At 43.6% G+C, this 13,342-nt stretch overlaps 2 protein-coding genes across 8 annotated transcripts in view; one reads left to right on the forward strand and one right to left on the reverse strand.

Annotated features, from left to right (window-relative positions):
• PolA1 (DNA polymerase alpha catalytic subunit) overlaps window positions 1–842 on the reverse strand; it is a 153,723-nt gene extending 152,881 nt beyond the window's left edge. The window contains exons 1-3 of the mRNA XM_050188005.2: window positions 614–842; window positions 445–554; window positions 227–323 (exon numbers count right to left, since the gene is read on the reverse strand). Coding sequence (XP_050043962.1) covers window positions 227–323; window positions 445–554; window positions 614–629 — 223 coding nt within the window. The 5' untranslated portion in view covers window positions 630–842. The remainder of the gene's footprint in view (window positions 1–226; window positions 324–444; window positions 555–613) is intronic.
• Window positions 843–961: 119 nt separating this feature from the next.
• LOC126541294 (choline-phosphate cytidylyltransferase A-like) overlaps window positions 962–13,342 on the forward strand; it is a 66,821-nt gene continuing 54,440 nt past the window's right edge. Inside the window, exons 1-5 of one of the 7 annotated variants that reach the window (XM_055076541.2) lie at window positions 2,114–2,205; window positions 2,299–2,325; window positions 2,435–2,535; window positions 4,788–4,896; window positions 8,501–8,617. In XM_055076541.2, coding sequence (XP_054932516.1) covers window positions 2,461–2,535; window positions 4,788–4,896; window positions 8,501–8,617 — 301 coding nt within the window. In that variant the 5' untranslated portion in view covers window positions 2,114–2,205; window positions 2,299–2,325; window positions 2,435–2,460. Of the gene's footprint in view, window positions 1,069–1,228; window positions 1,335–1,534; window positions 1,908–2,090; window positions 2,206–2,298; window positions 2,326–2,434; window positions 2,536–4,787; window positions 4,897–8,500; window positions 8,618–13,342 lie in introns of those variants that run through there. The other 6 variants (XM_050188012.3, XM_055076539.2, XM_050188011.3 and 3 more) reach the window with 6 other exon arrangements.

Genomic DNA, 13,342 nt, shown 5'->3' on the forward strand with positions numbered 1-13,342 from the left:
AATTATACTTCCAGCGGTTAACGTTCCTTACAGATGCCCTTCACCATCATGTTCACTGACCTGTAGAAGCGCTTCAGCTCATTTGAATTCTTACCAGCTGCTTGGATGCTAACGAAACCCGTGGCTATCACGTCGGCAAGGCAGCAGTCAACAATTCTGCGGCCCCGGACGTCGCCAAAAGCATCCCTGCTATCCTTATAGTTATATGCTTCTGAAATTAAATTACCGTCATCAATGATCCAGTCTTTCTCTTGACGTTCTTGTACGAGACGGGAATATTCGTTCTCGTCCACTTCATCATAAACTGAAGTTTCTTCTTTGAGCTGGAGCGAGAAGAAACAATCACGCAACAGAACTCAGCACGACTAGGCACTAGCAAAGTGAAAAATCAGAGACGAAGAAAAAAAAAGAATGTATAAATTTATCTACGCCGAAAGATCATACTTCATATTTGCTCCGAGTTCCTTGCTTGACTTGCTTGAGCCTCTCGAGCGCGGCAAACCTGCCTGCTTTATCGGGCCTCTGACGCTTAGCTCTGTTTTTGACGAACGAGTCTGAAACAGGCGACTGGTTGTATTTGCTCGAACACAGCACACTACAAATATTTACTTACCAGAATCATCTTCCATGCCTTACGCGTAAGCGGTACAAAACGGTGAAAGCGCAGCGTGCGAGAAATTTGGCGCGAAACCAGTGTAAACAGGAACTGCAATAGCCCGCCGACGATCTTCTAAAAACTAATAATATAAAGCAAATCTTCGTAAGTTTCAGAACTTTGAAAATAAATTTAGTACGTATTTTTATTATTATGCGTTAATTTTGGAGTGAACTACTAATTTACATTTCTGGTGTGCAAGTTTATGAAGCACTAGTAGCGCCACAGAAAATTACAATTATTTTTTTGAAGAAAGGACAATTCTAAGCTATGAGGCGCAAAAACGGTCACGTGACAAATTTGTTTGGAACGTCTGCGACGGCTTTTTCTGCTGCGGTATTCTTACTTGAGCGTAAAATAATTGCGCGTTTACCCCTCGGCGCACTCCGCATGTTGTTCACTTAGCCAGTTTTGTAAGTTTCATCGCATTCTTTTGCAGACTCAGTGCCTGTCTCTCATTTCTCCCGTGATGTCATTATTGCACGACTCTCAGTGCTTTGAGATAGCTTCCCACACACGACTAGAATTTAATGCTTAGTTTAGATGCTTACGCATGCTAGCGGCGCACTCGGACCTGCGGCACGTTTTAATCCTTTCACCAGCATGGCGTTGACCTTGGTGCAGTGATACTTCCTTTCTTGTGAGTCACCGGCTCTATTGGCACCGAAACAAGGACGAGGTCAGCGAGGGTGTCTTGCGTTTGAATGAATGAGCTTTCCGTAGAGTTCGCATCGATTCGTAAAGCACAGCTCAACACCGACTGCGCGAAAATTGCGATAGGCCACTTTTCTCGACACACTGTCGCGAAGCACCCTGTTTTCACGAGTCTTCATAGACGTCGTCGCGGTACGTAAACAATATATGGGCGTGTTGGAGAGCTTTTCGAACGCACGCTTTGTAGAAGGCGCAACGTGCAGCGTTAGTTGTTGCATTTGGCAGCTGCGGCTGAGCAACATATGTCGATGCTGTAATGTTTGAGTCATGGACCAGGCTTTCTTTCATCAGGTGCAGTGTTTATTGTGCATGCGTGGACCATTGCGCAATCGCGCGGTCAGACACGTCGCAGTCGATCCAGACGAGGCCGCCAAGACGACGAGTGAGGAAGGGAAACGCTCGTTTATGCTAAACCGATCGGGCCGATTGAAGGTGTTGGCAGATGCGCAAGCTGTGGTTTCTGTGCGTCTTGTCGGCGGCGTGACGCATGTAGCTCGTTCGAGTGCCTCGGCCTCCTACCATTGGTTGCTGCCTTTACGTGAGTTTCTCGCGTCGAGTGTTGAACTTTGTTCGTCGTGTCTAGCAGACGAGCGAAGAGCTGATTGTCTGCCAAGGCGGCTGGCAGCCAAGGCTGAAGTTGCTTTGACATGCCCTTTAGCGGAGAGAAGTAGCTTTCCTTTCCATTATCTGAGCCTTCAAATTGAGCTTCAGGCACGCAACTTCCACGGTGCGATAAGATTAACTTCGGGGGGGGGGTTTCTTGGGAGTTCCTCCAGTCAGCTCCCCTTCTGCTTGGTTTGGCAGTTCTTTAGTGGAAAACACACGTGGTGAGCTTGGTACGCTTGGATTTCATTTCGAAAGCGCAATAATTTTAATTTGCGTACGATGCCGAAGTATTTTTCTCGTTTTTAGCATACTTTGTTTTCCAGGGTTTCCCAACAAAACGCGTACGCCTGGTATGATATATGGACACGCTTGTCGTAGTGATGGTCAAAAAAGGCTTCCGACTTGCCTTACTTTATTTTGTCAAAAACTGCAAAATTGTGCTTTTCGTGGTCATTTCAGGCTTGAGGAAGCCTGTCCAAACAAGCATGTCTGGATCCCAAAGGAAAAGGACGCGCGTGGACAATGCTGTCTCACTAGATGGACCTGCCACAAAACGCATGGTAAGTTGCTCTTATTATTGTTTTTTTCCTGTGTGGTGCTGACAATCGTCTTAGTTTAGCCAGGAAGTGAAAAGAGCAAACAGCTAATGTTGACAGGTATCGCGCTCGCAGAGTCTGATGATTGGATTTGTTTAACAGTGTGTGAACCAGGTATGTCACCATTCGACAGGCATCCGGAGCTATTCCTGTAACCATTATTGAGATGACATTACCCTTGTGCTTGAATATGCTTATACTAAAGGGAGTGTGTTGTGGCTTGCGAGAACTGTGGCAAGCCGGAACGTACGATAACAGCAGTGTGTACGAGTATCCTGGCACCTCTGGAGCCTTGTCGGACGCTATGTAGGTTATCATGGTGGTTTGTGGCGTGAGCCGAGGATGGCGTGCACTGTCTCTCCTCACTACAATCTGAGAAATGCTCGGTGTTATGATCGTGCACTGGCCTGTCATCAATGTGGTCCCTGCAGGAGATCGCTCTTTGCTTTGTGATATCGGCAGGTTTCACAGGAGACAATGTGTTAGGTAGTGTTTCATCCCATGTAAATGGATTGGCTATTCCTTGCATCCTTTGTGAGTGAATGTTTTGCACTTTGTGCATTCTTCACCTAAATGACTAATGCTTCTATGCCCAGTGGGTGTATCAGTTCTCCATAACATTTTCATTTGATTTCTCCAATCGGCACACAGTTCTGCTCATTGTCTACTCTTAATGTTGTGCCAAACTTTTGTGTAACAGAGTCTGTCATAAGAAGGCATATGGTCATGACTCATACAGTAAGTAGCTGCATGAAGCAACTGTTCAGGTTGTCCGAATTGGTTTCATTCATAATTTGTACAGTGTCAACTGATCGTGGCAATTAAATGTACATCCTTGTCACCAAGTATGCTTCTGTTGAAGCCTTGATGATTGGTAGTGATTTTTCGTCAGACTTTCTTCTGGCGTGATGCTAAACTTATCATTAGTGACTGTAAGGCATGGAAATGAAAACATCTAAATTGTATACAATCATGTTTCATTTTATTTTTGCATTTAGCACTGTATTTGAGCATCTTGTAGTTTGATTTATTGCATTTTGTGGTGTTTTGCAGGAAGGGTTTTGGTGAGCTTCAATGTCTTCAACATCTATTTATTTGACCATTGTTTTATTTAACTGTACATAATACAGTTTGGCTCATTGCAGCACACTGTCTCTGTCAAATGTGGCCTACGTCCAAATAAGTTACAATAGGCTTCGTGCACAGTTTATTACATGATTTCCCTATTATGTAACACTAGTGATACATGTTTATGACACACTATTCAAAACAGGTGTTCAGGATTTATCGTTTAGTGCTGTTGGAGTGACCTTAGTTGTCTGTGCTTCATTATTCAAGAATGCTTGTAGATACTAATACTGTGTTAGAACATTATGATGTAGTTATCGAATGTCCTTTTCAACTTCTCATCACACTGATTTTTAGTGATCCGTTGCACACGTGTTCAACAACTTGAGAACTCGTACAAGTAGACATTCTGCTTCTGAGATTTCAAAAGGTACGGGTTTTACATGTCTGTTTGTTATCATCTTTGTGTAGAAACAACTTGCTGCCGACTAGCAGTGATAAAGATATTCAAGAACCACAGATGTATGTTAGAATTAACAAACATTGTGTAAAATAGGGCTCAAAACAGAATAATGGCTTGCTTGAATGGATTGTCACCTGAACATCCGACATGGCCACATTTTGATGGTTTGTGCCTTAACAATTCTCTTTTGTTGGCCATTATTGGGGCATCTTACTGCTTTTCGAAAGCCACAACCTCAGAACTAACTGAAAGCCTTGTTTTGGTTGAGCTGTGTAAAATGCATTAATGCAAATGTAGTAGACACCAAAATTTTAAAATTTGCTTGAGCAAGCTGATATTTCGAACTCTATAGCCAGTTGACTGCATTAGGAGGAAGCAGTTTATTGCGAATGTCCTGGTTTAATCTTGCTCTTTGCTTCATCCTAAGCACTTTGTTGCGAGTTCATTTGAGGCATGTTTGTTGGTAGATGTGCCATGTACCTACCGCAGAGCCATGGTAGATGCTGCTATATATGTGTGATTCATGTGTCTATGGATTCATAATTTTCAGCTGTCAAGGTCAGGTTTCCTGCTGCCTATTCAGATATTTTTGTTGGCTGCAGCTAACGAAGATAATGCTTGAGCACACGCACTTCTTAGGTGTTTTAGCAGGGTGAAATTTTAGGGTTTTTTTTTTTCTTTACAGACACTCTGCTCACCAGCCCCATTCAGCGATGAGCCTACGGCGGTGGCGGAGCGAGAGAGGTGTGACTACACTATCAAGATTACAAAGGAAATGGCAGCATCAGGCCAGGGTATGCTTATGTTTTGCTCTACGTTTTTTGCTTCTTCTTGTGCCTGCTTTTCAGAAGGCATAAAATTTTATAATGTTGTTTGTGCCATATGTAAGGATCAGTGTCAGAGATTGACCCTCCTCATTCTGCTACTGAACAAATGGTTGTGAGTTCAGTTTTCGGTTGCTACAGCTGCACTCCATCATGGGTGGTATGTGAAATGCCCATGTACTAAGCATTAAGTGCCCATTAACCCTTTAGCCGCCAACCCCGAGCTGTACAGTATCGCCAACGATGAGTCACCCTCCTCCGACCCGATTTTCTGCTCCTTCCGCCGCCAAAGACGTATTAAGGTCGTCAATTGCTTGCAATTTTCAAGCCTAGATGGCGGTAGTTGTCTATGAAAAACTGCATTTTGTGCCTTTCACGCGTGAATTAAGCTTGGCAACAGTCATTTCATAATGGTGCTTCGCAAGAAGAATGCCAGTGTCGGCGATGCTCCAAGAAAAAGAGGTGCTTCTTGGAGCCGTACAGAAAGCAGTGTTAGTGACGACATGGAGTTTTGTGTCCGACAGCGACTCGGGTGTTGTCTTTACCCTGGATATTGCTTCAGGTGACGACGAGAGCGATGGCGATGACGACGGTGACTTACTGAGCAGTGCATGTGTGTGGCAGCGCGTGAACACTGATAACCCACCACCTGCGCCTCTGCGGTTTCCATTCTCTTGAGTGCCCGGGATCTTGCGGCGGTCCACTCACAAGAATGACATTCTCAGCTGGTTTCATGTATTTTTTGACTCGTGATGTATTTTAACATCCCTGACCTAATCATCACCGAGAGAGACCATTATGTGGTAGCCTACTTTGCTGCTTGGGGTTCTACATGGAAACCGGTAGACTGTGGTGAGATTATGGTCTTCCTTGCGCTGATAATATTGCAGGGTATTGTCGGCAAACCTCAAGTTGGGATGTATTGGTCAACAAAGCAAGTTTTGGAGACACCAATGCTCCATCACCACGGCATGCATTGAGGGAAAGCCGCCCTCAACAGCAGTTTTTTTTTTCTTTTTAATTTCCGTGCGAATTCTAAACAGACATCAATGAATATATTTTCAGAATCAGAATTGCATGTAAAAAATTATGACTACTTAAAACAAATTGGCAATATTGGTACGTTTTTCAGAAGGTAAATTGACGGTTAAAGGGTTAAAGAACACTAGGCTGTCGGTTTTTTCGGAACCCTCCTGCTACAGCACTTCAATAGCCACTATGTGGCTAAGCATAGAGTGAACATTAACAAGCACCAGGCTGTCAGTTTTTACGGAACCTTCCGCTACAGCACTTTAATAGCCACTATGTGCCCACGGGATGTTCCACTCCATAGATCAATTCAGTCTGCAGGAATTGTTAAATGCTGTGAAAATTTGTGTTTATAGGTCTTACTGGTGTGATCAAGCTCCCCTAAAAAATTAAAAGTGATGCATCTGGAAGTTTGTTAGCCTAAAAATGAATTGCGTCCACATAATGACACATTAGGCAAGTATGCTTAAGAGCCACAAAAGTTACCTGCCACATTGTACTGTATGAACAAGTACATCACTCAAATTATCTGGTGTATTATGAAAATATGCTTCGAGCTGTGCATTAACAAATTTGGACACAATATGCTTCACTCAACCTTCATCTCTCCTGCAATTTCTCGGGCTTGGTATTGCAGACGGAATAAATTATGAAATTGATGCGATCGTGCAAGGAGACTAGAAACGGTCGCTTGCAATCACGTTAATGCTCACATGTTTTGTTGCAGTTTCCATGTGCTCTTTCTTTTTATCATTATAAACATGCCTGAATATTTTCATGCGATGCTTCCCTCTAGTCTCTAGATTTCTTCCACTTCTTTTTTACACTCGCCTCCCCACCCAAGCAAATCAACCACTTTGGGTGTCATTAATTCTGTCCACTGAAAATTTACTTCCACAACATCTCCTGCCCCTTGTAAATTTCTTTTGTTGATAACAGTAGTCTTAGATGTGTTGGTGCGAGGCGTTAGGATGTTACATCGATATAAATGAAGCTGATTGAATTTGGTTCAACTGCTGTTAGTGACCTTCCTTAAGAGTATCAAGCTTAAAATGCAAAACAAAATTACCTTTTCCCTCTCAATCACGCGAAAAAAGTATGTGGTGTTCTGTGGAACTAAGATCGGCAAAAAAAAAAAGCAATTTTGTTGAGGTTCTGCTCTACTTGTATTGGGCACTGATAAACAGCAAAAACACCAACAGTTTTCCGTCTAGCACATCTTGTGTACCACACAACAGGGTTTATAGCAGTACTGGTGCGGATGCATCGTGTACTGCTCGCATATCTTGCATATTCTGTGAGATTCATAGACTTGCAAAACAAATATGCAAAATAAATGTCTCAAAAGTAAACACCATTTCAGTGAAGGCCACATCATGGAAGGCTTGCTAAGCAGGCTTGTCTTCCATGCATTTAGGAACAAAATAAACCAGGAGGGAGCACTACATCACGCAGGAGCTGTTGCATGTCAACTTTTTGCCTTTTTTCTCTCAGAAAGTCAGCCCAACATGTGACCCTGCTCAGGGAACTTAACCCAGTGTGCTTGTTTTGTGGCAGGTTTGAATTTACATGGACTTGTTAGTGTGCCTTGCCAACTGCTCTGTGTACATTTTCTCTTGGTATGTTTGTGCAACTTGAGTTGTTTGTTTTACAGTGTATACATTTAGTCTTCTTTACAACTTGCAAGCGCATTTATTGTCGTCGTTGCAATGTACCTGTTACTCCTGTTGTCTTTTCAAAAAAGCTTGTGCTGAGCGTAGCTAGCCTGGCACTGGAAGACACTAAAACTTACCACGACATCATCGTGCGTTGGGGTGACTCTCTTGTTTTCAAGGTTAATTTTGGGGAAGTTGGGCACTCATAAAGGCATTTCGTAGTGGTATGATAACAATAATCAAAGAGGCGCTGGAGACTCGGGCCTTTTTCAAGGCTCTTCCAGCTTGAGAACAGAGGATGCACTTAATTTCAAGACAACATAGTAATTGCAATAATGGGGTGTTCCAGAGCTGAAGCTCCAACCATCATGACATTGGCGAAATATAAGCACTAAGAAGCATTGCATCATGAGCCAGTGGTCGCTGTGGTGCATGCTGTGGGGCTCAATACAGTACTAAACCAGCTACAAGGTGAAAGTAGTGGAGTGAAGCTTGTAGCAGTAAGTGAAAGACCACATAAGAGATGGCAGCAAAATTCTTGGTTTGGCAAAGTCAATAGTTTGTGTGCTGCTGCAAATGTTTAGTGAACATGGTGAGACGCCAAACGACACGAGCTTTGCTGCACATAATAATGCATTAGCTATCAGTGACACTGATAGTACCGAGGGAACTGCAACTTTCTTTTTTACTCACAACCTGTATGTGATGGCGCATTTGTTCTGGTGCAGAGAAGCCTTTAGGGCTTTAGCTTTTGTATACAGTGTAACAATTTGAAAGGGCTTATATGTAGCTTTCCTGCTCACACTCACTGTTGTGACACGCCTTCAATGCAAGCAGCTGCTGATGGACTGGTATATGTTAAAATAATGTGCACTTTCTTGCTTTTTCAGCGCCTCGGCCAATTAGGGTGTATGCCGATGGTATCTACGATTTGTTCCACCAAGGCCATGCAAGGCAACTAATGCAAGCGAAATCCGCCTTCCCAGATGTCTATCTCATTGTTGGCGGTAGGTAGTACCTTTCGTGAAGTACGTAGCATGTTGCTTTAGACTTAGAGGAAGAAATATGTGTTGCAGTAAATGTCAACAAAGTAACTTTTGTTGGTCATAATCCATAGAAGTGGTTGACATCGGGAGTTGTGCTATAGCTGGGAATAAACATTTTAATGAACTAATAATTATTTTTGGTGTAGTACATGCTCACTTGATAGGAATCCTTAGACTTGCAGCAGCTGTAAGATATCTGCCCTGAAACGTGTTGCACTATGCATTAGTATTCTGCCCATTTTGCTAGAAAGCCTTCCTTAAGCATTGCAGGAAGAAATTGTGCAATGCTATAATGTATTGCTAGTTTGTGGGGATCATAATTACAAGAATTGCATGGTAATTCATGCACTTGGTAGTTAATCCAGCACCTATTGGCATAGTTTCTGATGCACACACCATCGTGGCCAACAAAAAAATTCATTTTGTTTCCAGTCCCTTATTCTTTAGTTAGGAGGCTGTTTGTGAAATGCTTAATTTTAGTTATATTTCTGCCATGTAGCACAATTCTTTTTTCATGCTGTCACCACATGCAAAAGTTTTCTCATCCAAGAGAAAAGTTGGGAATCGTTCAATAGCATACCTGCCAACTCTCCCTAATTTTTCGTAATGGTTACAAATTTGGGCTCATTTACGATCTTGCGTCAAGCTGGTGTGTTATATGTGCAGAAATATGATAAACTATAAAGCATGTTATAATCGACAGCAACGGTTTCGGTGAGCAAGTTGCATTGCATAAAGACAAGGCAAAGACAAATTTGTTTACGGTAGCCCATTGATTTCTGCGCCTGCTTGGATATTCAAGCATATTGGCAGCAGCCGTACGGATTCCCCGAGAGCTGAGTCAAGTTGCGGCCAGTTTTATGAAAAATATATCCTGTTCGTGATAAAGTATACCTTGTTGGTCACTGAAAACTTTGTTGGAAGTCTCTTGATGGTGAAAGGACATAAGAGGGCTATTGGCTTCGAGCAAGTTTATACAGATGAGTTCCTGGCACTGGCGAAATCATCTGCAACAGCACAGTCAGTGTAAGAGCCACTGCAATCCTAAAGCAATCTGTTGCTTGTCAGTCTGCTGTTTCATGTTTGGTGCTGTTTGTGTGCAAAGGTAAATCCTTGTTACTATAGTGTGTATGGGTCCCTCAAAAAGCGTATATCAGGGTAAGCATTTGAAGAAAAGTGCATGCTCTTTACCCACCCCTCGTAAGGTCTCAGTGTGGTGTCTGGGAGATTTTACAAATTTTGTAGTTCACAGGTTGGCAGCTCTGTGCTAGTTACTGAACACTGTGGCTGCAAGCATATTATCGCAAAACTTATCACCATGCTTGTGTTCCTCTAGAAATTGGAATTTAATGGCTTTGATAGGCTTGTATGAATATCAATTTTTTGGTTGGAAGTGAAGACAAAGTGAATAGTAATTAGTGTTGAATAATTTCGAAGCGAATACAGTAAAATCTGATTCATGAGCTTTCGAAAAAAGAAAAAAAAGAATAAACGTACTAACCTGGAAAACATACAATTCAAAGTAATTAAAAATTTGAGAGACTCAACTGTACTTTACATCTACATAATGTTAATGGTTGTGTGAATCAAGGCGATGCATGGCAAGCCCTGAATTAGCATTGTTGTGGCTTCGGCAAACTTATGTTTGCGCTCCTTGAATTTAGCCTGAGGTCAGCAGCTTCTTTAAGCAGGGAACTTTGGTGGGAAGTTTTTATGTGCCTGCTATGCACTAATAGTTGCAGCATGAGACGCCAACATCGAGCTGCTGGGCCTGAGTCACCTGAGACGCACATTTTCTTTTTGTTATTGCGTAGTGCTTTCAGACAGCCACAGGAAGCCAAAACGAAATCGAGCTGGTGGGCGATGCTGGAATAGGCTGCTGCCAGAGCGAAACATGACACTCACTTCATGCCGCCTGCGGCAGGGAACAGTGGTGTGTTTGTGTTGCCACTTATAGGGTGTAGTATGCACAAGTGGTGATGACCCAGGACATTGTGGGTAGCGCAACATGTTGGATCGTGGTAATGTCTCGCATTAATGTTGGTCGCATTGTTGGATCGCAGCAATGCACATCTTTCACTGCAATTTTAGAGGCAGCCCAATACACACACAATTAAGATCTTGTTGACGTTAAGTCATTGTAAATATTGCTTCTAGTTAGCATGTGTCGCTGCATAGTCTTTAATTTGGAAACGTAGCATGTGAACAAGACTCTTCATTACTGCATTCTCATGTTGTAGGCCACCTGAAGGACCTCTTCGATGACCGAAATCCTGACAAGCGCTCCGTCACAGCAGATGTGATGTAGACTGAATGCACTCGCTGTGGAGGGGTCAACAGCAATTAGGAAGTGGTTAACCTGAATTGAAGAAAAAAGAAGTACTGGCCTTAGTTGTGAAGAAATGCAAAGTGCAAATTCTAAAATGTTTGTTTAGCAGTGTGATGATGATCACTGTGTCGACCACTACTTGCTTCAGCCATGGCTCATGCAACCAGCCGCTTGGGCAGAAGTTCTGCCCTTGCAATGCATTCCGCAACTTCAGCAAAAATGATACTTACACTGACTTTATGTAAAGAATATGCTAAGTGTGCGCATACCATCTTCCCCTTAAAATTGCAGTGAAAAGTGTTCATGACCGTGATCTGACACGCTTGCATGCAGCATAGTTAAATCACCGATGGTTTAAGTACCTGATAAGCGTCGAGAACAGACCCTACACTTGTCTGGATTCACAGCAAGTTCCTGCCTCGTAGAGTTATATGGGAGATCCATCGGGATATCGCTGTTCAGAAAGTTTTCTGGTCTCGTTGCACTCAAGTGCGAATTCCCACCTTGGGAATTCTAAAGCTCACATTTCTGATGCTTCACCTTTAGCTTATCTTCTTTTACTTCTGAACGGTTGTTGCAACATACAGCAGCGCACGACACCATTTATTCGACATGCAGTTGTGCGGCAGTACGCACTTTGCCTTACTGCACAGTGCACCAACGTGGCGCGCTACCCACAATGCGCTGGGCTGTCGCCGCTCATGCATACACCCTATCAGATGTGTGCAGTACGCTTCTAACAGCACTGCCCCACATGCGCTGTGAAACAGATAAATGAAGACGCTTATTGTAATAGGGTTTAGGCATTGTATGCAGTTATTTTTGCAGGTTATGTATGCAGTCTTGCCTTTTTTTTTTTCAGGCTGTTGTACGTAGGAAAATGCATATTAATTTGTTGTGAATACGTCGAAATCTTCAAATACTTAAATTAGAGCCAAAACTTATACAGTCGAACCCGGATATATCGAATTATTGCCTATATCGAACAGTTGGAAAATCCCCTTGGGAATCCCATGCAAAAGTATAGCGCTATTGTTCGCGTATATAGAACTCCCGTGCACTGGCATATCGATGTATCGAACCTCGTGCTTAGCTGCGCCCCACCATACCCCACCCCTGCAAGTGCGCTTCTCCCATCGCATCCCACCCCCGAAAGTGCGCTTCTCCTCACGAAGCTCTCGCGATGATCCCGCGATCTCACGCATGCCGCCCCGCACTCTGAGAAAGGGGCGTGTGGGTAAAAGGCACGTGACAAGGAGCACTTGGAGTGCGATTGGGTGTAAAAGGGAAGTGGGAGGGAGAAACCACGCTGACCGCAGGCACCCGTTTCCTGTGTTTTGGTTGGCTGACACCGCTGGCGCAGCGAGACGAACGAGGTCAGTGCAGCTTTGGCTTGTGGTAGTGCGGACACTCGAAGCGGTGTGTCTTTCGATTCTTTGTCCTTTTATTCATGAGGCCAACGCGAAGGCTTGAGACTCGTGTGGTGCAGTGCGTTTTTCTTTACGCTTTTGGCACGTGTTCCGGAGCCAATGCCGCGAAAAAATGCAAGAATTTGGATTTTTCAACAAAGGCGGACATCATTCGACGGGTGGAGGCTGGCGAGAAAAAGCCGTCGGTCGCAAAGCAGGCTTTGTGGTAGCTGCAGATGACGGATGTCTTGACAGTGAAGACGATGACGCTGGATGCCTGGACAGCGAATTTTGCGAGCTCTCGTCATTCCCAGGCGCCATCCCAGGCGGTGTCGACAAACGGCGCTGACAACTGTGTGCAAGCTGTAGCGGATCGTGCTGATGCGGAGATTGTGGCTGACATCATGGGTGACGAGGACGCGGACTCGAGCAGCGGTGAAGGTTCTGACGAAGAGAACCAACCACCATGCACTGCAGCTAAACTTGCATCAGCTTTCAGCGTGATTCGCCGCTGTTGTGGTACAATGGAAGGAGCTGGGCTTTCTCATTTGGACACTTGTCAACAAGCTTGAGGACAGCTTAATGAACTTGATGGTGCAGAAGAAAAAGCAAGCAAAGGTCACAGATTTTTTTCTTCTGAAATAAAGTGCTCTGGTCACCGCGCTGTGTTTTTGTTTTTTTACACGCCTTGGAGGCATAGATCGGTAAGTTCCCATTAGTCACGACATCGGGAAACTGCCTTGAGATGTGTGGAGTTGTTAGAGAAGCTTTTGACATGCATATTTTATATTTCAAATTATCGATATATAGAACTATTTCGCGATCCCCTTCGAGTTCGATATATCCGGGATAGGCTGTATTGAATAGCATAATATTCAATCAAATATTTTAAAATATAGAATATTCGCCCAAGCCTGGTCTTTCTAATCTGCTGCTCAGTGTGAAGCT

Source organism: Dermacentor andersoni, chromosome 2 (genome assembly GCF_023375885.2).
Source record: "Dermacentor andersoni chromosome 2, qqDerAnde1_hic_scaffold, whole genome shotgun sequence".
NCBI classification, from domain to species: domain Eukaryota; kingdom Metazoa; phylum Arthropoda; class Arachnida; order Ixodida; family Ixodidae; genus Dermacentor; species Dermacentor andersoni.